Source organism: Dama dama, chromosome 6 (assembly GCF_033118175.1).
Source record: "Dama dama isolate Ldn47 chromosome 6, ASM3311817v1, whole genome shotgun sequence".
Taxonomy (NCBI): Eukaryota; Metazoa; Chordata; class Mammalia; order Artiodactyla; family Cervidae; genus Dama; species Dama dama.
The window spans coordinates 31,894,269-31,920,525 of NC_083686.1; the positions used below are offsets into that span (position 1 = coordinate 31,894,269).

A 26,257-nucleotide genomic window follows, 5' to 3' on the forward strand; every position below is an offset into this window, starting at 1 on the left:
ATTGTTCACATAAGAAGGCTGTCTTATCTCTCATTGGCATTCTTTGGAACTCTTCATTCAGATGGGTACATCTTTTCCTTTCTCCTTTGCCTTTTGTTTTGCTTTTTATTCAGCTATTTTTAAGGCCTACTGAGACAACCATTTTTCCTCCTTACATTCTTTTTTCTTTGGGATGCTTTTGATCACCACCTTCTGTACAATGTATGAAACTCCATCCATAGTTCTTCTGGCACTCTATCAGATCTAATCCCTTGAGTCGATTTATCACTTCCATTGTATAATCATAAACAATTTGACTTAGGTTATACTTGACGGCCTAGTGGTTTTCCCTGTTTCTTCCATTTAAGTCTGAATTTTGTGATAAGGAGCTCATGATATGAGCCACAGTCAGCTCCCAATCTTGTTTTTGCTGACTGTATAGAGCTTCTCCATCACTGGCTGCAAAGAATATAATCAATCTGATTTCAGTGTTGACCATCAGGTGATGTTCATGTGTAGAGTCATCTCTTTTGTTGTTGGAAGAGAGTGTTTGCTATGACCAGTGCATTCTCTAGACAAAACTCTACTAGCCTTTGCCCCACTCCATACCTGCTTCATGGTAGATACAAGCTAAACCATTGGAAAGCAAGTTTATTAGAGAAAAACACAGCTAAGCAGAGCACTCCTGAGTTCAGAACATACCTCAGATACTGACTTCCAAAAGTTTCCCTGAAAAATACCCTGAACCCTTGGGGTCAGATGCTATTTATACTACCAAGATATTATTTAAAAAAAAAAAAAAAAAAAAAACTATAGCATAATCCCTCAACAAATGGTGAAGGCTCGGTCAGTTCAGTCACTCGAACGTGCCCAACTCTGCAACCCCATGAACCGCAGCATGCCAGGCTTCCCTATCCATCACCAACTCCCAGATCTTGCTCAAACTCATGTCCATCAAGTCAGTGATGCCAACCACCCATCTCATCCTCTGTCATCCCCTTCTCCTCCCACCTTCAAACTTTCTCGGCATCAGCGTCTTTTCCAATGAGCCAATTCTTCACATCAGGTGGTGAAAGCTCACAGTAAGAAAAGAGGCAATCAGAAGGAGTGCTCTAGTAAAACCACTATTACCCCCAGGGAATGTGATTATGCCAAAGCTGCACCCTCCATGTAGCCATATCAGAGCCTTTACACTGTTGGGGAAACAAACTTCACTAAAATAGTCTATTTAGTCACTTAAAAAAACAAAAGTAGCAGTATCTGGAACTGGAGAGGACTAGTATTCAGAGTTCTCTATTATCAAAAGTTACAGTTTTTAACAAACACTTCACAAGGCATGTAAAGAAATAGAAAAATATGACCTTAATGTGGAAAAGAACTAGCAATAGTATCTGCCTGTGAGGGAAAATGATAATTGGTTCTAACAGGGAAAATATTCAAAATAACTACTGTCAATGGATTCAGTAACTTAAAGGAAACTACCAAGAAGACAAGACTTTGAACAAATTATATAGAAACTAAAATAAAAATATAAATGACTATAAGAGACTATTGTGATGTCTCAACGAAATGGACAACTTAGAAGAAATGGATTAATTATTGGAAGTACTCATCTACTTTAAGGAAACCATGTTTAAAAAGTAAAAGAGTTATAATATCCATGTTCCATCTGATAGTCTTTAAGCAAGAGATAGAATTCATATTTTGAAAAAGTAAAAAATGGAAATTTTGAAGTTGAAAATTAAAATATACAAAATAAAAAATTCACTAGAGGATGTCAACAATAGCTTTGAAAAAGTTGATCTTTAAAAAACCTGCAAACTTGAATATCAATCAGTAAGATAATAAAATCCAAGGAACAATGGGAAAAATGAATGAAGAAAAAGGAGCAGAAGTATTGAAATCTGTGGGACATAATCAAGCACAGTAACATACACAAAATAGGAGTGCCATTCAAAATTTCTTCAATAGTACTTTGAAGTTTTTCTGTGTTAGAGCCAATCATTACTTCTCACAGGCAGATCATATTGCTTGCCTTTTCCCCAATGCAGTTCACATTTTCCCATTTTTTAAATATGTCTTATGAAGTATTTGTTAACATACACAAAATGGGAGTGCATAGAACAGTATTTTTAAAAATAATGCCTGAAAATATCCCAAATATGATGAAAAGCATTTATCTAGCATATCCCAATCGTTCAACCAATTCCAAGTAGGATAAACAGAGGAGAGCCATACACAGACACCAGTGAAATGTTGAAAACTGAAAACAGAAAATGTTGAAGCGCTAAAAGAAATTTATCCATACTTGTGAACACCAAAAAGACACTATTTATATCTCAGCAGAAACAATGATGCTCATGCTGTTTACAATAGCCAAGACATGGAAGCAACCTAAATGTCCATCAACAGAGGAAAGTTTAAGAAAATATGGTACATATATACAATGGACAATTACTCAGACATTAAAAAGAATGAAAAAATGCCATTTGCAGCTATATGGATGGATGGAACTAGAGATTGTCATTCTGAGTGAAGTATGACAAAGTGAAATCAGACAAAGAAGGGGAAATATCATATGACATCCCTTATATGTGGAATCTAAAAAGAAATTATACAAATGAACTTATTTAGAAAACAGACTCACAGAACTAGAGAATAAATATATAGTTGCCAGAGGGAAAGAACAGGGGGAAGATATAGGGCATTTGGGATCAACATGTATACACTCCTATACCTAAAATAGATAACCAACAAGGTCCTACTGTATCACACAGGGAACTCTGTTCAATGTTATGTGGCAGCCTGAATGGGAGAGGAGTCTGGGGGAGAATGGATACATGCATATATATATATATAGCTCCGTCCCTTCACCTTCCACCTGCAATTATCACAACATGGTTAATTAGTCACACTCCAATATAAAATAAAATGTTTTAAAAAAAAATGATGGAGGACTTCTCCTGGTGGCACACTAGAGCCCACACGCCACAACTACTAAGCCCAAGTACTGCAACTACTGAAGCCCATACCCCTAGAGCCTGTGTCTGCAATAAGATAAGTCGCCACAATGAGAGGCACACATACTAAAATGAAGAGTAATCCTCACTAGCCTCAACCAGAGAAAGCCTGAAGCAAAAAAAAAAAAAACAAAAAAAAAAAAAAAAAAAAAAAAAAAAAAACAATGAAGACCCAGTGAAGGCAAAACTGAATAAATAAAAATAATTTTTAAAAAATTTTAAAAAGAGAAAATGAAAGTAAAATAGACCACAATGATGTCATTATAAAAAAAAAGAAACATTGGATGTTCTCTGGCGGTGCGATGACATACTCAAAGTGCTGAAAGACAAAACTGTCAACCAAAAGTTCTGTATCAAGCAAACTACCTCTCAAAAAGGAGATCAAAAGATAGATATACCTCTCCCCCCGCTTTGTCCTACCAAAAAAATTCATTGCTGGGAAATCTGCCCTATAGGAAAAATTGAAGGGAATTCTTCAAACTGAAGGAAGTAAACTTAGATTGCAATTCCAATCTCCACGTTAAAGCAAATGCGTTGATGAAGATACAAGACCGTGTAAGTGCATATATATCGTCTCCTTCTTTCTCTTAATAAACATAAAAAGCAAGCATGTAAAAAAAATGTATAGAACTCTAGTCCTAGGCATTTGACATATAGATAATATATTTGGGGGAGTCAGTGGTATTATAGACCTTGAGATGACAGGCTTCAACAATGGCTTAGGTCCTTGGGGTCCAGGGTTCTATAGCAGCAAAGCCTGGGGGTGATGGGCCAAGATTCCAATTCTGGCCCTAGTGAAAGTCTCAGAGCAGCAGCAACGTGTTCCCAGTGATAGCCTGTTAAAGCCACAGGCCAAATCCACGGTGTGGGGTGCAGAGCCCCAGCAGTGTGGCCATAGTAATGGTGGATCAGAACCCTGACTAGGACCCAGGGTGAGGAGCAGAGTAGCAGCACTTTGATTTCGCTGTTCACTCACTCAGTCATGTCCAACCAACTATGCAATCCAGTGAACAACAGGCAACACGCCAGGCTTCTCTATCCTTCACCATTTCCCAGAGTTTGGTCAAACTCATGTCTATTGAATTGAGGATGCCATCCAACCATCTCATCCTCTGTCACCCTCTTCTCATTCTGCCCTCAATCTTTCCCAGCATCAGGGTCTTTTCTAATGAGTCGGCTCCTCATCTCTGGTGGCCAAAATATTGGAGCTTCAACTTCAGCATCAGTCCTTCCAATAAATATTCAGGGTCGATTGCCTTTAGGATTGACTGGTTTGATCTCCTTGCTATTCAAGGGATCTCAAGAGTCTTCTCCAGCACCATCATTTGAAAGCATCAGTTTGAAGGCACTCAGCCTTCTTTATGGTCCAACTCTCACATCTGCACATGACGACTGGAAAAACCATAGCTTTCACTATATGGACCTTTGTCAGCAAAGTGATATCTTTGTTTTGGAATATGCTGTCTAGGTCTGTCATAACTTTTCTTCCAAGGAGCAAGTGTCTTTTAATTTCATGGCTGCAGTCACCATCCACAGTGATTTTTGAGCTCAAGAAATTAAATATCTGCCCCTGTTTCTATTTTTCCCCATTTGCCATGAAGTGATGGGACCAGATGCCATGATCTTAGTTTTTTTTAATGTTAAGTTTTAAGTGGCACTTTACCCCAGCAATGATAGGCTAAAACCATTCTGACTTAGAACTCAGAAATGGTGTATAAAATAGCAGCAGCTCAACCTACGTAATAGCCACTCGAAGCCACAACTAGGAATACAGAGTTAGGTCCAAATAAATAGCAGCATTGCCCTAGTTATGGCCAGACAAAGCACTAACTTAGTACCAGGGGGCAGGGCACAGAGCAACAGTTCCAATCTCATAGAAGTCAAAGCACTATGACATCTCATCCATGGCACGCAGGGTACAGGAGTGGTGGGGCCCCAAGGTCAGGTCTCACCACAGTGACATTTCCAGCCTCAAGAAAGATGTAAAAGCAAGGACTCTGGGCAGCTCTGTCAAATGGAATCAGTGCTGCTGAAGACTATAAGTCCTCAGTGTCTAAAATCTGCACACGTCTATAATGGTGAGACTCACTGGAATTCTCTTGCTGTCCTTTCCCCTACAGGGTGAAATCCCTTGGAAGGAATCTCTGCTGGTGCCAAGTTCCTTTGAACTAGAGGATGGGGTAATGTAGGTAAAATCTTTCCAAGCTTTTCTGCACAGTCATCCTCAGGTTTTGCAATCTGCAGAGCTTCTGAAATGTCTTCATTGTAGTCCAGAACTTTCCCAAAGTAATTTATATTAGTTTGTAGTTGTTCATTTATTGCTTTTGTTGTTTTTGTAAGGGATACAAGTGTCAGAAATTCCCAAGTTTCCATCTTATTGCTGTCTCCTTATCTTTAATTCCATGTCAAGGAGACTGCAGATAGGAGAAACTCTTACTTGCTTTTGTTTTTACACTAGTCTTCTCTCTTACACAATATAATTGATCTGCATGTGCAAGGTCTTTGTTTTTTGGATGGGTGACAGCATTGAGAAAACAAAATTAAACACATTGTATAAACATGAACTATTCTACACTTTACCATTTCACTTGCTTTCCACAACTGCTGACTGCTCATATAAAGTCACTACTAGAGGCATAGGAGTTATAATTTAACATCATGATCAATTTCTCCTTGGATATAAACATGAATGATGGCAAAAGGATACAGCAATTTTTGAAAAGTTCTGCATATGAATATGATGTCTATGAAATGGCTCTCATTTCTGCTGCTGCTACAGCTGACTTGCTACTTCAACTCTGGAAATTGTGGAAAGGTGCTTGTGTGGCCAATGGAATATAGTCATTGGATAAATATAAAGACAATTCTGGAAGAACTGGTCTCAAGGGGTCATGAGGTGACTGTTATGACATCTTCAGCTTCCATTTTCATTAATACCAAAAAAGAATTTGGTATTAAATTTGAGAATTTCCCTGTATCTTTAACTAAAGATGATTTTCAGTATATTTTACAGTGTTTGCTTGAGAAATGGACATATATGGAAAAAGATTCATTTTTGTCATATTTTTCAGCAGTGCAAAGTTTATTTTGGGAATATTCTGATGTTACTATGAAGATGTGTAAAGAACTTGTTTCAAACAAGAAACTTATAACAAAACTACAGGAATCAAGTTTTGATGTCATTCTTGCAGATGCCATTGGACCCTGTGGTGAACTGCTAGCTGAGATACTTAAAGTACCTTTAGTGTACAGTCTCCGCTTCTCTCCTGGTTTTTCATTTGAAAAGTATAGTGGGGGGCTTTCATTTCCACCATCCTATGTACCTGTTGTTATGTCAGAATTAAGTGATCAAATGACATTCATGGAGAGGGTAAAAAATATGATATATGTACTTTATTTTGACTTTTGGTTCCAGACATTTAATGAGAAGAAATGGAATCAATTTTACAGTGAAGTACTAGGTAAGTCATGTTTTTAATTGGTAGCATGAAGTCCTAACTTTCCTAGTGCCTTGGAAAATGAATTTGTATAAAGTTACAAAATTTTGTCTCATAAGTGAAACAACAAAATGAAAATATAAAATTATCTAATAAGTATATAAAAATATTAAATTATAGAATAAGGTATAACCCTGTTGCCCATTACTTGTCCAGACACTTCAGGAAGTCATAAACCACAAATTTGAAGCACTTAGGAATTTTCCGAGCAGTTATATATCCATATGACTGAACTTCCTTTTTTAATGTAAAAAAAGTCACTAAAAACCTCATAAAATGTCTCAGTAAAAGAAGACATATAGATTGAAATATACAAATATCTGTAGCACAAGTATCTAGGTAGCATTTAGAATTTTTTTTTCTATTTGTGTACCTCGGCTTCTGTATTATGTTATGTTCTATTATATAATGTGACAGGACATGATATGATCTATTATACGCCACTGTTGTTGCTTAGTCATTAAGTTGGGTCCAACTCTTTGCAACCCCATGGACTGCAGCATGCCAGGCTCCTCCATCCATGCGATTCCCCAGGCAAGAATACTTGAGTGGGTTGCCATTTCATTCTCCAGGGGATCTTCCCAACCCAGAGGTTGAACCCATGTCTCCTGCATTGACAGGTGGATTCTTTTCCAATGAGCCACCAGGGAAGACATGTACTATACACATACATGTTTATTTGCTTTACCAGAATATACACACTTTCAAATATATTGACTATATCATTTCAAGCTCCTTTCAAAAAATTAGCTAATATACTCACATGACAATTTTATCATTTCATCTAATTCTTGTTGTTTTTGCTTTTCATTGTAGGAAGACAGACTACATTATCAGAGACAATGGGAAAAGCTGAAATATGGCTCATTCGAACCTACTGGGATTTTCAATTTCCTCACCCACTACTACCAAATTTTGAATTCGTTGGAGGCCTTCACTGCAAACCTGCCAAACCCCTGCCTAAGGTTACCTATTCCTGTTTATTGTGTTTTGTTTACATTGCATTTTTGAAAAGAGTAATCCTACATTCTTTATTTAGAATGCTCAGTTATAATGAGAGAGATGTGGAATGCTAGATAATGACCTGCCAATTAGAAACTCATATATTTATTTCTATAGCAACACAAGTATCTAAATTTCAGTATCAATACAGAATAAAGTGGGATCAGTGGGAGAATTTGAGACTATGACAGTAAAAATATGACCTTCATTATTCAGCACAGAGTAAAGAATGATATTTAGGAGAATTATAAAATAAAAAGAATAATTTTTAAAATGACTAGCATATTCTAGAAGCAAGTGCTAATGTGCAGAGAAATGGTGTAGATACAGTTTCTGCCACCAGCCACTCTACTGGAAACATAGAATACCAATGAGTAATAAAAATTGTGTGAAAATTGTTATAATAAGGGAAGACCACAGTAATAAGGAAACATCCAGCATGAATTACAGAAAGTGTCTCTGAAGCACTGATAGATATTAAGATTGAGATCTGAAGGATGTTCAGGAATAAGTATAAGGGATAAGGAAGGTGTGGAGGAAGACTCAAAAGGAAAGCTGGTAGTATAGTAATGACAGTACCAAAGAAGTCCAAGTTTAGTTTCAATGTGAAGAGACTGAGTAAAGAGACAGATGATAATGCCAGAGAGGTGAGTTAAGAGACAAGTAATCATGGAACAGACTGGTTCCAAATAGGAAAAGGAGTACGTCAAGGCTGTATATTGTCACCCTGCTTATTTAACTTGTATGCAGAGTACATCATGAGAAACGCTGGGCTGGATGAAGCACAAGCTGGAATCAAGGTTGCTGGGAGAAATATCAATAACCTCAGATATGCAGATGACACCACCCTTATGGCAGAAAGTGAAAAAGAACTAAAGAGCCTCTTGGTGAAAGTGAAAGAGGAGAGTAAAAAGTTGGTTTAAAGCTCAACATTCAGGAAATTAAGATCGTCATCTGGTCCCATCACTTCATGGCATATAGATGGGGAAACAGTGGCAGACTTTATTTTTTTTTTCCATTTATTTTTATTAGTTGGAGGCTAATTACTTTACAATATTGTAGCGGTTTTTGCCACACATTGACAGACTTTATTTTGGGGTGCTCCAAAATCACTGCAGATGGTGACTGCAGCCATGAAATTAAAAGATGCTTATTCCTTGGCAGGAAAGTTATAACCTGCCTAGACAGCATATTAAAAAGCAAAGACATTACTTTGCCAACAAAGGTCCGTCTAGTCAAGGCTATGATTTTTCCAGTAGTCATGTATAGATGTGAGAGTTGGACTATAAAGAAAGCTGAGTGCCAAAGAATTGATTCTTTTGAACTGTGGTGTTGGAGAAGACTCTTGATAGTCCCTTGGACTGCAAGGAGATCCAACCAGTCCATCCTAAAAGAAATCAGTCCTGAATATTAATTGGAAGGACTGATACTGAAGCTGAAACTCCAATACTTTGGCCACCTGATGTGAAGAACTCCAATACTTTCCACCTGATATGGAAAACACTGATGCTGGGAAAGATTGAAAGTGGGAAAAGAAGGGGACGACAGAGGATGAGGTGGTTGGATGGCATCACCAACTCAATTGACCTGAGTTTGAGTAAACTCCAGGAGTTGGTGATGGACAGGGAGGCCTGGTGTGCTGCAGTCTGTGGGGGTCACAAAGAGTCAGACATGACTGAGGAACTGAACTGAACTGAACTGAAGCATCTAGTAGGAGCAGTAGGGAGAAAGCTAAAAGGGTAAAGAGAGGGAGAGAGATGATCACCTTACCAAAAAAATCACACACAGGATTTAGTCACTGGGTTGCCTTGTAAAGGGGCAAGAGTGGAAAGGGACACCACTGAGCAGTTTGCTGTGAATTACAGGCAACAATAATGCAAAACTTGACTATGATATTCATAGAGATATGACCACACTAACTCTTATAATAATAGAATCAACTTCATATTATCATGGGGAAAAATATTTGTTAGTATGAAACAAATGCCTCTGGCACTTATTCAGTGAGTCAAAAGAAATATTAACTATTGTAATCATTTTAATTTTGTTGCTATTCCATATTATCAATAACCCAATGTATACCAGCCACTTGGATCTAATTTCTAAGCTAGTGGAAACTGGTTTTCCAATACATCAAGATTATATCAATATAATCTAGCAAAGTCCTAGAAAGTATATATCCCAAGGAGTTGTTTAAAAGTAAAGTTTTTTAATTAAAAAATAAAAGTAATTAAATAATAATACATTTAATAAAATTTAAGGTAAAATATAATTTAAGACATTCAATTTAAAAGTTTTTAATGTTAAGAATTTTTTTTAAGGTTTGGCTATCAGATAACCAAGATGAAATGCTAAAATTCTTTACAAAGGATTGCAGCTCTTCACCAGTGCTCTAGCTAAAGTAGACCATTCTTCAACAATATAAATGTATGACTTAACAGTTTTTACAGTCAAATTCAGCACTTCCTAGCTTTCATATCAACATTTAAACCAGTCTTCATTTGCAGTCCCAGGGTTTTACAATTTACAGATTAAAAAAGATCACTAAGTTTATTAGGACAACTGTTTTGTGTCTACACCTACACTAAAGAAAAGCTCAGTAAAGCTCCCTTTAGGAATGTGCATTTCAACATCATAGCTGTCTAAGAGAATGAGCACAGGAAAAATATAAACTGCATGTACAAGTACCATAAATTCTGCCCAGACACTAAAGAGCAAATGATTTGCATCTCTTGAATCTGAAAACTTCCCATACTTTAAAATTACAAAGAATTCCTTATGAAGGTAAGCAAGAATCTGTAGAGGAATAAGAAAAAAGAAAAGATGAATAGTAGGATAACGGTAACTAGTAGCTGTTGTTATTAAGTTGAAAACAAGATTTAAATCCAAGCCAATGATTGTGAAGATCTCATTATATAAAGAAACTATTCCATCAAACTCCTAACTTTTCCATTCATTATTAGATTCTCAGAAATTTTCTGTAATTTTTTTTATAAAGCCCACTTGACCATGATGTATGATCTTTTTTATTTTAAATTTATTTAATTTTTAATTGCAGGATAATTGCTTTACAGAATTGTGTTGGTTTCTGCCAAACATCAACATGAATCAACCATAGGTTATACATACGTCCCTTCTCTCTTGTTTAAAGAATTAAGACATTTGGAAAAATGCATCAAGAATCTTAAAAATGCTTACAGCTTTTGATTTCATAGTTTACACCCATGAGACTATACAGAGAAAAATAAAGATGTACAGAACAATATTTTTGGCAGTAATTCATAAAATACAACACTAGAAGTAATTTAAATATCCAAAATTAAGCGATTATTAAATAAATTATAGTATACATATCATAGCATGCCAATCATTTTATCAAACAATACTTAATTACACACAATCGGCTATAGTATGAGGTTTAGTTGGAAAATATAGATATAATAAGATCACAGTTTTCTTGTGGTATAAAAATATAAGCTAAAAAGGAACTTTCAAAATATATGTCACATGTGTATTTCATTATAAGACTGGAATAAAATTAAAATGAAAACACAAGTTTTAGCATAAAGCCCTCAAAGCCCATCCATGTTGTCAAAAATGGCAGGATTTCCTTCTTTCTCATGGATGAATAATATCTCATTCTCTGTGTGTGTATGTGTATTTAGAATACACATCTTTTATGTATTCATTCGTTAATGGCTACTTGATTCTTTCCCTTGACTCCTGTGAATAATGGTACAATAAACTTGGGCTTCCCTGGTAGCTCAGCTGGTAAAGAATCCGCCTGCAATACAGGAGACCCCGGTTCAATTCCTGGGTTGGGAAGATCTCCTGGAGAAGGGAACTGCTACCCATTCTAGTATTCTGACCTGGAGAATTCCATGAACTGTATAGTCCAGGGGGTCGCAAAGAATCAGACATGACTGAGTGGACTTTCACAAACATGGGAGCATATATATCTCTTTGCTATCCTGTTTTTATCTCTTCAGAATATGCACCAAAAATTGGAATTACCAGATCATATAGTAGACCTATTTTTAATTATTTTTAAACAAACCTTTGTTTTGTTTTCCATGGTGTCTTAATAAATTTACATTCCCACTGACAATGTACAAGCATTCAATTTTCTCCACGTTCTCACCAACAGTTTTCTCCTCCTGGTGGTAAACTTCTAACAGGTGTGAGGTGATAGTTCATTGTAGTTTTGATTTGAATATCCTTGATAATTAGTGATGTTGAGCATCTTTTCATATACCTAATGGCCGTTTAGACGTCTTCTTTGGAAAATTGTCTATTTTATTTGTTTCCCCATTCTTTAACTAAATTTTTATTGCTGTGTTGTATGAGTTACATATAAATGTAATTCATATGTATATATATATGGTTTTCCTGGTGGCTCAGATGGTAAAGAATTCACCTGCAATGCAGGAGACCCTGGTTTGATCCCTGGGTCAGGAAGATCTATATGTATATATATATGTGTGTGTGTGTGTGTGTGTGTGTGTGTGTAAGTATACATACATACATATATATATAAATCATACAACATAAAAGAAAAATTTAAAGAATGGAGAAAAAAGAAAATAGTTTTCCAAAGAAGACATCTAAATGACCATTAAGTATGTGAAAAGATGCTCAACATCACTAATTATCAAGGAAATTCAAATCAAAACTACAGCTATCACCTCACACCTGTTAGAAGTTTATATAAAATGAGCTTCCCTGGTGGCTCAGATGGTAAGGAATCCACCTATAATATGGGAGACCCGGGTTCAATCCCTGGGTGGGTAAGATCCCATGGAGAAGGACATGGCAACCCACTCCAGTATTACTGCCTGGAGAATCTCCATGGACAGAGGGGCATGGCCAGTTACAGTCCATGGGGTCACAAAGAATCAAACACAACTAAGCGACTAAGCACAGCACATGTATATAATCTATGTTTATACATATTATGTATAAATATGTATATATGTATGACATTGGCCCTTCAATATGTGGTTTGCAAATTTTTTCTTCCATTCTTTATGCATATTTTTATCTGGTTGATTCTTTTACGGTGGAAAAGCTTATAAGTTTCATGTAGTTCTACTTGTTGATTTTTTCTTTCGTCATGGTTTTGGTGTCATTTCCAAAGAAAATATTTCCAAAACCAATGTCAAGGAGCTTTCTCCCTATGTTCTCTTTTAGGAGTGTTATAGTGTTTGGCCTTATTTTAAGTCTCTGATTCCTTTTGAGTTGATTTTTGTGACAGGTGTAACAAAGGGGTCTCATTTCACTTTTTCACGTGTGTTTATCCAGTTTCCTCATTGAATGTTCTTGCCTCCTTTGTTGAATATTAGTTGACTATAAATGCAGTGTTTTATTTATTTATTTATTGTAATTGGAGGCTAATTACAATATTGTAGTGGGTTTTGCCATACATTGACATGAATCTGCCATGGGTGTACATGTGTCCCCCATTCTGAATCCCCCTCCAACCTCCCTCCCCATCCCATCCCTCAGAGTTGTCCCAGTGTACCAGCTTTGAGTGCCCTGTTTCAGGCATTGAACTTGGACTAGTGATATATTTCATATATGGTAATATACATACATATGGTAATATACATTCATATATGGTAATATAATACTATTCTCTCAGAACATCCCACCCTCGCCTTCTCCCAGAGTCTAAAAATCTGCTCTTTACATCTGTGTCTCTTTTGCTGTCTTGCATATAGTTACCATCTTTCTAAATTCCATGTACATATGATAATATACTGTTACTGGTGTTTTTCTTTCTGACTTACTTCACTCTGTATAATAGGCTCCAGTTTCATCCACCTCATTAGAACTGATTCAAATGCGTTCTTTTCAATAGCTGAGTAATATTACATTGTGTATATGTACAACAGCTTTCTTATCCACTTGTCTGCTGATGGATATATAGGTTGCTTCCATGTCCTGGCTATTGTAAACAGTGCTGTGATGAACACTAGGGTATAGGTGTCCCTTTCCGTTCTGGTTTCTTCAGTGTGTAAGCCCAGCAGTGGGATTGCTGGGTCATATGGCAGTTCTATTTCCAGTTTTTTAAAGAATCTCCACACTGTTCTCTATAGTGGCTGTATTCCCACCAACAGTGTAAGAGGGTTCCCTTTTCTCCACACCCTCTCCAGCATTTAATGTTTGTTGACTTTTGGATAGCAGCCATTCTGACTGGCATGAGATGTTACCTCACTGTGGTTTTGATTTGCATTTCTCTGATAATGACTGATATTGAGCATCTTTTCATGTGTTTGTTAGCCATATGTATGTCTTCTTTGGAGAAATGTCTGTTTAGTTCTTTGGCCCATTTCTTGATTGGGTTGTTTATTTTTCTGTAATTGAGCTGCAGGAGTGGCTTGTATATTTTTGAAATTAATTCTTTGTCAGTTGCTTCATTTGCTATTATTTTCTCCCACTCTGAAGGCTGTCTTCTCACCTTGCTTATAGTTTCCATCGTTATTCAAAAGTTTTTGAGCTTAACTATGTCCCATTTGTTTATTTTTGCTTTTATTTCTATTACTCTGGGAGGTGGGTCATAGAGGATCTTGCTGTGATTTATGTCAGAGAGTGTTTTGCCTATGTTTTTCTTCTAGGAGTTTTATAGTTTCTGGTCTTACATTTAGATTTTTAATCCATTTTGAGTTTATTTTTGTGTATGGTCTTAGAAAGTGTTCTAGTTTCATTCTTTTACATGTGATTGACCAGTTTTCCCAGCACCACTTGCTAAAGAGATTGTCTTTTCTCCGTTGTATATTCTTGCCTCCTTTATCAAAGATAAGGTGTCCATAGGTATGTGGATTTATCTCTGGGCTTTCTATTTTGTTCCATTGATCTATATTTCCATCTTTGTGCCAGTATCATACTATCTTGATGACTGTAACTTTATAGTATAGTCTTAAATCATGCAGGTTGATTCCTCCAGTTCCATTCTTCCTTCTCAAGATTGCTTTGGCTATTCGAGGCATACAAATTGTGAAATTATTTGTTCTAGTTCTGTGAAAAATACTGTTGGTAGCTTGAAAGGGACTGCATTAAATCTATAGATTGCTTTGGGGTAGTGTACTCATTTTCACTGTATTGATTCTTCTGATCCATGAACACAGTATATTTCTCCATCTATTTGTGTCATCTTTGATTTCTTTCATTGGTGTTTTTTAGTCTTCTATATATGTCTTTTGTTTCTTTAGATAGATTTATTCCTGAGTATTTTATTCTTTTCATTGCAATGGTAAATGGAATTGTTTCCTTAATTTCTCTTTCTGTTCTCTCATTGTTAGTGTATGGAATGCAAGGGATTTCTGCATGCTAATTTTATATCCTGCAACTTTACTATATTCATTGATTAGCTCTAGTAATTTTCTGGTGGAGTCTTTAGGGTTTTCTATGTAGAGGATCATGAAGTCATCTGCAAACAGTGAGAGTTTTACTTCTTTTTCAATCTGGATTCCTTTTATTTCTTTTTCTTCTCTGATTGCTATGGCTAGGACTTCCAAAACTATATTGAATAGTAGTAGTGAAAGTGGGCACCCTTGTCTTGTTCCTGACTTTAGGGGAAATGCTTTCAATTTTTCACCATTGAGGATAATGTTTGCTGTGGGTTTATCATATATGGTTTTCATTATGTTGAGGTATGTTCCTTCTATGCCTGCTTTTTGGAGTGTCTTTATCATAAATGGATGTTGAGTTTTGTCAAAGGCTTTCCCTGTCAATGCAGGGTTTCAATTCTGGATCCTGTATTCTGTTCCACTGATCTAGTTGTCTTTTTTAGGCCTGTGCCATATTGTTTTAAACATCATAGTTTTGTACTATTTGAAATTGTGAGATATGATGCCTTTGCTTTGGGTCATGTCAATATTTTAAAAATATTACCTCTTGAGATCATGAACACAAGATGACTTTACATTTATTTGTGCTTTATTCTATTTCTTTCTACAAAGTCTTGTAGTTATCACTATACAGATCTTTCATCTCATTGGTTAAACTTATTTCTAGTTATTTTCTAATTTTTGATCCAACTGTGAATGGGATAGCTTTTTTTTCAGATGTTTCATTATTATTATTTAGAAATCCATCTAACATTTTTTTTCAAACTCACTGTTAATCATGGAAATGCAAATTAAAATATGTTTCAAGCATCAGATTTAACAAAATTGTTAAAAGCATATAACATTCAGTGTGATTTAAGTACATTGTGCTTGAAGGCTAGGTCATTTTCATGTATGGACTTAGATGCCTGTGGCATGTGGGGCCTTAGTTCCCAGATGAAGGATCGAATCTATGTACACTGCAATGGCAGATGGATTCTTAATCACTGGACCACCAGGAAAGTCCTTATAATGTGAACTTTAATACAACTAATTTCCTTATGCTAATTTTCTATCCCACAACTTTACTGAAGTTGCCAATTAGTTCAGGTTTTTGGCTGAATCTCTGGGATTTTCTGTATTTAAAAATATATATATCACTTGCAAAAGAAATGATTTTACCTCTTCCTTCCTGACTTGAATGTCTTATTTCTTTGTCTTGCCTAGTTACTCTAGCTAGGACTTCTAATACTATAATATATGTAACGAGAGTGTGAGAGTGGGCATCCTTGTCTTGTTCCTGATATTAGAGAAAAAGCTTTCAAATTTTCACTGTTGAACATGATGCTAACTTTGGGTTTGTTATATATGACTTATGTTGAAATATCTTCCTTCTACAGTCACAGCATTGAGGGTTTTTATCAGGAAAGAATGTTGATTCTTGTCAAATGTTGTTCCACATCTATCAGCATGAACAAGTTTTTTAAATTTCATTTTATTAATGGAATATATTACATTAATTGATTTAGGTACATTGAGCCATCCTTTACACCCAAGGAATAAATCTCATCTGGTCACAGTATGTAATCCTTTCAATGTGCTCTTGAATTTGATTTGCAGATATTTGGATAAGAATTTTTGCAACTATATTCATATCCTTATTGATTTGGTATAAAGGTAATACTGGTCTTGTAGAATGAGTTTCAGAAGCGTTCCTTCTTTTCAATTTTTTGGAAGAGTTTTTGAAGAACTGGCATTAATTATTTTTTAAATATTTCATCTATTTTGTCAGTGAAGCCATTGAGGTCCTGGGGTTTTCTTCATTGGGAGGTTTTTGAAACTAAGTGAATATCTTTAGCTATTATGACTTGTCAAGATTTTCCAGCTCTTCCTGATTCAGTCTTGATAGACTGTGTGTTTCTAGAAATTTATTCATTCTTCTTGGTAATGTAATTTGTTGGTATATAATTCTACACAATAATTTCTTAAGAGCCTATGCAGTTGTAGTAACAGCTATAATGTCTCCACTTTCATTTCTAATTTTATTTATATGAGTCTTTTTCTTTCTTTTGTTAGTCTAGCTAAAATTTGGTATTTTTGTTTATTTTTTGAAAAGACAGAGAGAGCCAAATACTATATGATATCCCTTAAATGTGGAATCTTTTAAAGCCAAACTTTTAAAAGCAGACAGTAATATTAATATGATGGTTACCAGGATCTGTGGGGTAGGAGAATAGAAAAGATGTCTTTCAAGAGTGCAAACTTGCCTCTCATAGAAAAATAAATCCTGGAGCTCTAAGAGAGAGAACAGTGAATATAGACAACAATATTATATTATAATAGTCAAATTTGCTAAGAGACTACATCTTAATTAATTATTCCAATCACAAAAAAGAAATGATAATTATGCAGCATGATAGAGGCATGAAATATCATGAAAATGACAATTCTATTACAATATATAAATCCATCAAATCAATATATTATACACATTAAATAATATGTTTTATGTAAAATGTAAAAAATCTTTTTCACCTTTAAAATGAGCATACAAATTTTAAACTATTTCTTGACAGTGAAAATGAGTACATTTTACCTTATTTTTATATATTTTTTGTATTTTGCGTACTTTTTTCACCATGGGCTCATATTATTTTCATAAAGATGTCTAAAAGTGAGAATAAACAGTCCATATCAGTGATTAATTATTAAATAAAGGAACTTCTCCAATAATATGATAGGGATCCATTTTCCACGGAAAAGACAAGCAGCTTTAGGTAGTAAGAGAATGACAAAACAATGAAGACAGGTAACTTTAAAAGCTGCTACAGGTCCCTGGAAATACAATACCTGGATGGACCACATTAAATCATAGGAAAATTCAGTGAACTTAATATTGAAACTGATATCAGGGTGACATTATACTTTCAAACAATGTACTGCATAATATAGTCAGCAAGGTTAAAGTTTGAAAAAAATCTTATTCTTCCTGTAAAATATGCTTTTTAAAAGAAGTTTAATGACAATGGTTATGATCAGAAAATAAATACTTTATGGTGAAAGAGTTGGGTCATTGTTTTCCAGAAAGAAAAGAATAATGAGTTTGAAACAGAAAAGAGAAATTTAAAAGATGAATATATGATTTTGACCAAATATCCAGGAAAATTTTTGCCTCTACTTTTTTTTTTTTTTTTTTTTGTAATGAAGTGCACCAAATGATGTGGAATTATTTTAGTGTGGAGAGTAATGATTTTTTACTTGGAAAAGTATGAAGGACAAAGTGACAAAATAATTATGAAACAATGCCAAGTGAATACAGCTTCTCCAGGAGCTGTTTAGTTTGATGTCGACTACTCAGAACATGACCAGATCTCTGCTGCAGAAAGCCCTGAGGCGCTTCTCTCACTGTGGGAAAGATGCTCCCTGGGAAACTCAGTGAGGTAATGATGATGATGGTCCCTCAAAGCCGTTGCACAATCCTACTGTGACATCAATTACACAAAATTAGTTCATGGCAAAGGGTATCATATGTAAACAAAACCAGTGATAAGATTATTCAAATATGTGAGTACACAAGTACACATCTGGGTTATAAAAGATCTCATAGTATGAGACTATTGGGTTATAAATAGTCCCTATCAGACTGTTTCACAGAAACTTCAAACTACAATACCAGACTCCTCACTGTCACTGATAAGTAATACATAGAGAGAGTTAGGAAAATTGTGACAAAATTTAAAATAAGGAACAAGGATTATAGAGCTATAGAATGACAGACATAAAGTGATTCTAATCATAATTTTTTTCAGTGCTAATAGCCATGGAAATGAAATACGAATGACTATGCTAAAATAATTCTGCCTGGAAAAAGAAAACAATTTAGTAGGACTATAATAAAAAAAAAAAAAAAAATAAGGGTGAGGTAAATCCTGGAGTGTAGCTTTCTTCCAAGAATCTATGTTAATAATTAATAACATTATAGATGAAGAGTCTGAATCTAACAGTAGTCTCAGTCTAAACAGTAATTGTTTAACAGTATCTCCTCATCACTGGTGGCTCAGATGGTAAAGAATCCACCTGCAATGCTGGAGACCTGGGTTCAATCCCTGGGTTGGGAAAATCCCTTGAAGGAGGACATGGCAAACCATTCCAGTATTCTGGCCTGGAGAATCCCCATGGACAGAGGAGCCTGGTGGGCTGCAGTCCATAGGATTGCAAAGAGTCAGACAAAACACCTCATCACTATTGTGTACTGGCTGTATCTTATTTCTTACTTGTACATACACACAAGTGCACAAACACACACAATAGAAAAAATTGACCTCATATGACACATCTTCTTTCAAAGGACCTCAAAAATTAGCTCTGGTGGAAAAAAAAATAAAAACACCCATTACTTAAAACATTACGGAGTTTCCTCCAAAAATAAATGACCATATGATCCAGCAATTCCTCTTCTGGGCATATCCAAAAAGAATTGAAATGAGGATCCCAATGAGATATTTGCACACCATACTCATGAAAGCACTATCCACTAGAGCCAAAGGAGTGAAGCAACTCAAGTGTCCATCAATAGATAAATCCATAAACAAAATGTGGTATCTACAAACAATAAAATATTATTCAGCCATTGAAAGGAAATATGGCACGTGGAACACCATGGGTGAACTTTAAATGAAATAAGACAGTCCAAAAAGTCAAATACTAAATAATTCAACTTATACAAGGTATAGAGACTAATCAAATTTGTAGAAACATGGAGAGGACGGAAGTTTGCCAGAGGCTGGAGAAAGAAGAAAATGGAGTTTCTTAGTGGGATCAGACTTCCAGTCTTTCAAGATGAAGACTTCTGGAGACTGGTTGCACAACATGAATATACTTAACACTACTGAACCATAATGGATTCGCTGGTAGCTCATCTGATAAAGAATCTGCCTGCATTGCAGGAGACCTGGGTTCAATCCCTGGGTCAGGAAGATCCCCCTGGAGAATGCAATGGCAACCCACTTCAGTATTCTTGCCTAGAGAATTCCATGGACAGAGGAACCTGGTAGGATACAGCCCATGGGGTCACAGTCAGACATGACTGACTAACACTTGACTTGACTAACACTTGACTTGACTGAATCATTTAGGAGTGATTAAGATGGCAAATTTATCTTATGTGTATTTTACTATACTATTTTAAAAGCCACTACTCTAATAATTTTGTAAATCCATGGCTGATTCATGTCAATGTATGGCAAAAACCACTACAATATTGTAAAGTAATTAGCCTCCAACTAATAAAAATAAATGAAAAAAAAAAAAAGATTAGATTTTCTCTCCTTAGATGTTTGTAGGCATCCTTTAAGTAATGTTTGCTATGTTGTTGCTCTTTTGTGATGGAGCAAATTCTTTTTTTTTTTTTTTTCCAAACTCTTATTTATAGGAAATTGAAGAGTTTGTCCAGAGCTCTGGAGAAAATGGTATTGTGGTGTTTACTTTGGGGTCAATGATCACTAACATGACAGAAGAAAGAGCTAATACAATTGCATCAGCCCTTGCCCAGATTCCACAAAAGGTACATATAGTAATTTAAAAGTGTCAACTATTTAATGAGTCTCTTAAATAATGTAAAAGATCTGATTACAAATATGTCCTGCAAAAAAAAAAAAAAAAAAAAAAAAACTATTATGATAGCTCTAACTTATCTCAAAATAAACATGTAGATTATTAGTAATTTGCCACTAATATTTTGGCAATAGAATCAAGACCACCTAACAATTTCTTAAATAGTTAAATTTGTCAAGGAAAATCTCATTTGTCTATGGCATCATGTGTGAAATCTGACTGTATGCCGTACCTGATTTAACATAACAATTAAGTATGTAAAATGTGTGTGTTCCTGTTCAGGCCAATGCATTAGTAGTTTTTACTTAAAATCTCTGATCCTTATTTCTTTATCTGTCATACACAAGACATTTACCTAGATGTCTTTAAACCTGTACAAAATTCTAATGCTAGAACTGTGAAGTTCAACTTATGAAATAAGGTATTTCCTCTACTCTAACAGGTGCTATGGAGATACAGTGGCAAAAAACCAGACACCTTAGGACCCAATACTCGGCTGTATGACTGGATCCCTCAGAATGACCTGCTTGGTGAGACTTGGTAGAACAAACATTGAAAACAAGAATAACAGCTGAGCAGATTGATAGTACTTCAACACGAAACAAACTTATTGAGTATTTATTATTGAAAAACTCGAAAAGAAAAAGTTACTTCCTCCTTGTTATTTCCAGCCTTAGGCAAAATAAATAAATAAATAAATAAACTATAAAAATTCTCATGTCATTATACAGAATACATTTCTTATGGCCCAAATCAAAAATCTTTATTTTAACTGTAATTACTTCTCACAGTGAAATTGTAAATAACTTTGTGGGTTGTTGTTCTGTCTCTGAAATCTGTCTTTACACTTATCCACTCTATAGGGATATTTTAAATGCTAATAAAACATAACAGCTCATCTTTTATTACCAGTAGTTCTCTATTTTATATAATAAAATATATATATATATATATAATCTTATTTTATAGTAAAATCTTATTGGTTACCTATTTTAAATATAGCTGTGTGTACCTGTCAATCCAAAACCTCGTCTGTCCCTCCCCACCCCACACTTCCCCCCTGATAAGAATTAATTCATTCTCTAAATCTGTGAGTCTGTTCCTGTTAAATATATAACTTCATTTGTATCACAATATTTTTCTTGAAAAATTACACATTTTATGATAAAATACAGATTTTCCATCCTTGGGTTCCATTACCACTAGTATTACCCTTCCTTTGGACTTGAAACCCTTCCTATCAAACTAAATGTCTTCAGGATTTCTTTAATAGACTATATTTCTGACATCCCCTCCCTGTTTGTCTGTTTTGATGTGATTGTTGTTCATGTGGTTTCTTTTACCCAGAATGTTCTTTCAATTTGTTTACCTGCCAATCTTGAGTTTATGAAGTTCAAGTGACAAAGTTCTTCTTTTAGGAAACCTTCACTTAACCTCTCCAGGAGAAGTGGCGGATTCTTGCTCAGGGTTCTGATAGCAATTTAAATGAAGTTTCCTGTGTATAGTCATCTGTTATCTAAAATACACTGCTTCTTTCAGTGCCTTCTAGTACTCATTTTATTTCTAAGACTCAGTTAATAATTTTACTGAAATTCATTCAATCCTAGGTCATCCAAAAACCAAAGCCTTTATAACTCATGGTGGAACCAATGGCATTTACGAGGCCATCTACCATGGGATCCCTATGGTGGGCCTTCCTTTGTTTGCTGATCAACCTGATAACATCGCTCATATGAAGGCCAAGGGAGCAGCTGTCAAATTGGACTTGGAAACAATGTCAACAAGAGATTTGTTTAATGCATTGAACGAAGTCATTAATAATCCCTCGTGAGTATATGTATATATGTTTATGTACATGTATAATATATATTACTATAAATTATTTCTAGAGACGTTCTCTTGGGAAGACATTGGAGGCAGCAAGGGGTTGTCACATAAAAACAGAGGAGTAAGATTTTGCTCAATGCTTTGAAAACAGTCAACAATAGCCTACTGTGTCACCTTAAGTTTTTTCCATGGTTGTAGGGAAAAGGTTTGTCAAAGGCTCAAGGATGGTGGATAAATTTTGAAAGAACTTATTAGATTGAGAAGAATCCCTCAAAGGTAACAAGGATTAAGAGGAAGAACTGAGAACAAAGCTAAAGTAGGGAACCATGAATGTTATGAGTACTCATCTGCATACTTTCTTTCAGCATGTAAAATCCACAAATGTTTTAAATTCTTCTAAGATGGTTTAATTTTAGTAAATCACCGTGACATAATTCATCTCAAATTCCCATTACATTAGGACTTTTCAGGTAGCTCAGAAAGTAAAGAATCTGCTTGCAATGCAGGAGACTTGGGTTCAATCCCTGGATCAGAAAGATCCCCGGAAGAAGTGAATAGCAACTCACTCCAGTATTCTTGCCTGGAGAATTCCATGGACAGAGGAGCCTGGTGGGCTACAGTTGGTGGGGTCGCAAAGAGTCAGACATGACTAAACAACTAACACTTTCACTTTGTACTTCTTTATAGTCTTTCCCTATTGTATTACAAAAATATTTCTGAATCCCTGCCCTCTTCTCAAAAATGCAGTGCTTCCACTGTGTTTTTTATAAAACAGGTCTTCAATCTTTCCCAGCATCAAGGTCTTTTCTAATGAGTCTGCCCATCACGTCAGGTGGCAAAAGTATTGAAGCTTCAGTTTCAGCATCAGTCCTTCCAGTGAATATTCAGGGTTGATGTCCTTTAAGATTGGCTGGCTTGATCTCCTTGCAGTCCAAGGGACTCTCAAGAGTCTCCTCCAGCACCGTAATTCAAAAACATATTTTTTGGCCTTCAGTCTTCTTTATGGTCTAATTCTCATATTTGTACATGACTACTTGAAAAGCTATAGCTTTGACTACACAGACCTTTGTTGGCAAAGTGATGCCTCTGCTTTTTAAAATGCTATCTAGGTTTGTCATAGCTTTTCTTCCAAGCAGCAAACATCTTTTAATTTTGTGGTTGCAGTCACCATCCGCAGTGAATTTGGAGCCCAAGAAAATAAAATCTGCTTTTTTTAAAGGCACTGCTTTCACTTTCTCCCCTTCTATTTGCCTTGAAGTGATGGGACCTGATGCCATGATCTTAGTTTCTTGAATGTTGAGTTTTAAATCAGCTTTTTCACTCTCCTCTTTTACCCTCTTGAAGAGGCTCTTTAGTTCCTCTTCTCTTTCTGCCCTTAGAGTGGTAACCTCATCTGCATATATGAGATTTTTGATGTTTCTCCTGACAAACTTGATTCCAGCTTGTGATTCATCTAGTCTGTCAATTCACATGATGTTCTCTGAATAGAAGTTAAAAAAGCAGGGTGACAATATAGAGTCTTGAGATACTCCTTTCCCAATTTTGAAGTAGTCTGTTTTTCCATGTCTGGTTCTAACTACTGCTTCTTGACCTCCATACAGGTTTCTTAGGAGATTGGTAAGGTAGTCTGGTATTCCCATCTCTTTAAGAATTTTGCATATTTTGTTGTGACCCAAACAGTCAAAGCCTTTAGCATAGTCAATTAAGTAGAACTAGATGTTTTTCTGGAATTCACTTGCTTTCTCCATGATCAAGCAAATGTTGGCAATTTGATCTTTGGTTCCTCTGCCTTTCCTAAACCCAGATTGTACATCTGGAAGTTCTTGGTTCACATTGCTGAAGTCCAGCTTGAAGGATTTTGGTTATAACCTTGCTAATATATGAAATAAGCACAGCTGTATGGTAGCTTGAACATTCTTTGGCATTGCCCTTCTTTGGAGTTGGAATGAAAACAACTTTTTCTGTTCTGTGGCCACTGCTGAGTTTTCCAAATCTGTTGACATATTGAGTGCAGCACTTTAACAGCATCATCTTTTAGGATTTGAAATAGTTCAGCTGGAATTCTATTACCTCCACTAGTTTTGTTCATAGTAATGCTTCCTAAGGCCCACTTGACTTCACACTCCAGGCTCCCTATAGTCTTTCCCTTCTCCAGGGGATCTTCCCAACCCAGGGATCGAACCCAGGTCTCCCACTTTGCAGGGAGATTCTTTACCAGCTGAACCACATGGGAAGCCCAAGAATACTGGAGTTGGTAGCCTATCCCTTCTCCAGAGGATCTTCCCAACCCACGAATTGAACCAGGGCCTCCTGCATTGTAGGCAGACTCTTTACCAACTGAGCTAGGAGGGAAGCCCAAGAATATCCCTAAGAATCAATTTTTCCTCCAGATAATCAGAAAAGATACTATTCCTAACATTCCATTTAACAATGAAAAAAAAGCAAGCAATCAGAGTTAAGATTCAAACCAAGGCACTTCATTCCACACTTCTAAACATTACTTCACTCACTAATATGATGTCAACATCAACTCCTGACCAGCACTTCCTGGACATGCCCCTGAATCTCATCATGGATATGTCTCCTATTTCTGGATTATGATAGTATTTTAAAATCTATTACCAACTCCTTACTGCATAGGTCAAACTTCGAACACTCAAAATATGTATTTCCTTTCTCTTTTCTGGCCTTTGGGATTTCATTCATTCATTCTTTAAATTGCAAATGCTTCTTTTTCCAACTTCCTCTTTTTTCATGGCTTGAAATCCTATGCATTTAATAAATTGTATTACATAAGCTAAGGTCTCTAATCAACTCTGAGGGAAATAATCTGTATTTCTTCCACTCTATGAAACACTCAATTTTACCATCTGTATGAAATGTTACATACTTATCTTTTCTAGTTCATTCTATAAACTTATGTCTATCTGATTTTTCTTCAGATATAAACAGAATGTGATGTGGTTATCAACCATTCAACGTGATCAGCCTATGAAGCCCCTGGACCGAGCAGTCTTCTGGATCGAGTTCGTCATGCGCCACAAAGGAGCCCAGCACCTGCGGCCAGCCATCCACGACCTCACCTGGTACCAGTACCATTCTCTGGACGTGATTGGGTTCCTGCTGGCATGTGTGGCAACTGCGGCATTTGTCATCACAAAATGTTTTCTGCTTTGTTACCGAAAGTTTCTTAAAACAGGAAAGAAGAAGAGGGAGTAGCTGTGTGTGAGGCCTGAAGCAGATATGACCCATAGCTGGAACTCTTCTAGCTAATTCCAACAGGAAGGAGTTAAGGCTCCCATCCTCCTGTGACAAAATGGCTAGTCACAGTTTAGCACCTCAGATCAGAATTAGTTTTTAAGGGATTTTCTATGCTTAAGAGTAGAAATATGTCATGCCAGAGAAAGTTAAATAAAAATAAAACTATATGAGTATATATTGAAATTCATATATTTATTTTATTCATTTTGATTTTAATTCAAAAGTTATACAAAAAAGTATTGAATATAACGTTTCACAGATTGTGCACAGAAACAAGTTTATTCATAGTATCCATGTTATTTTGTAGATATTCAGAATATTTTAATTTCATTTTGATGCAGAATTTTATAGTTTTATCTTGCTACAGAAACTGTACAATAATCAGAACTGTGTTGATTCACCTTTTTGTTTCATTTATGAGACCAGTAACACTTCTTGCTTTACACTGTGCATCAAGCCTCACCATTATTTCTTACCTAAAGCCATGACATAACATTTGCCTTCATACAGTTTAACTCATTTCCCAGTGGAATGCTTGTGGAATTAGAAATATAGCCTCTGCTACTTGCTTCCTATTAACAAATTAAAAACTGAGATATTTGGGAAAATCTTTGATATTGTGACCTAATTATTTTTTCCTCATCACCTTTAAAAATAATCACCTTATCTCTTTAGCTTCCATATTCAGCCTTCAATAATGGATGTAGGTCTCAATTGTATATTAAGATAG

The 26,257-nt window shown here is 35.6% G+C and overlaps 1 protein-coding gene across 3 annotated transcripts; it reads left to right on the plus strand.

Moving 5' to 3' along the window:
• The first annotated feature begins 5,730 nt into the window (after nucleotides 1-5,730).
• On the plus strand, nucleotides 5,731-25,485 carry LOC133058544 (UDP-glucuronosyltransferase 2B4-like). Of its 3 annotated transcripts, XM_061145260.1 has the most exons (7): nucleotides 5,740-6,050; nucleotides 6,402-6,460; nucleotides 7,313-7,461; nucleotides 20,258-20,389; nucleotides 20,882-20,969; nucleotides 22,047-22,266; nucleotides 25,209-25,485. In XM_061145260.1, the coding sequence occupies exons 1-7, from the start codon at nucleotides 5,740-5,742 to the stop codon at nucleotides 25,483-25,485; spliced, it is 1,236 nt and encodes a 411-aa protein (XP_061001243.1). The 3 variants fall into 3 exon arrangements, with proteins under 3 accessions (XP_061001241.1, XP_061001243.1, XP_061001242.1); XM_061145258.1 differs by having other exon boundaries at nucleotides 5,731-6,460; XM_061145259.1 differs by lacking the exon at nucleotides 6,402-6,460 and having other exon boundaries at nucleotides 5,740-6,208.
• Nucleotides 25,486-26,257: the final 772 nt, after the last annotated feature.

Coding starts and splice junctions, on each gene's coding strand:
- LOC133058544 (XM_061145258.1), top strand. CDS start 5,731: ATGAATATGATGTCTATGAAATGGCTCTCATTTCTGCTGCTGCTACAG. Junction 7,462..20,257: donor CTGCCAAACCCCTGCCTAAG/GTTACCTATTCC, acceptor TCTTATTTATAG/GAAATTGAAGAGTTTGTCCA. Junction 22,267..25,208: donor GAAGTCATTAATAATCCCTC/GTGAGTATATGT, acceptor ATTTTTCTTCAG/ATATAAACAGAATGTGATGT.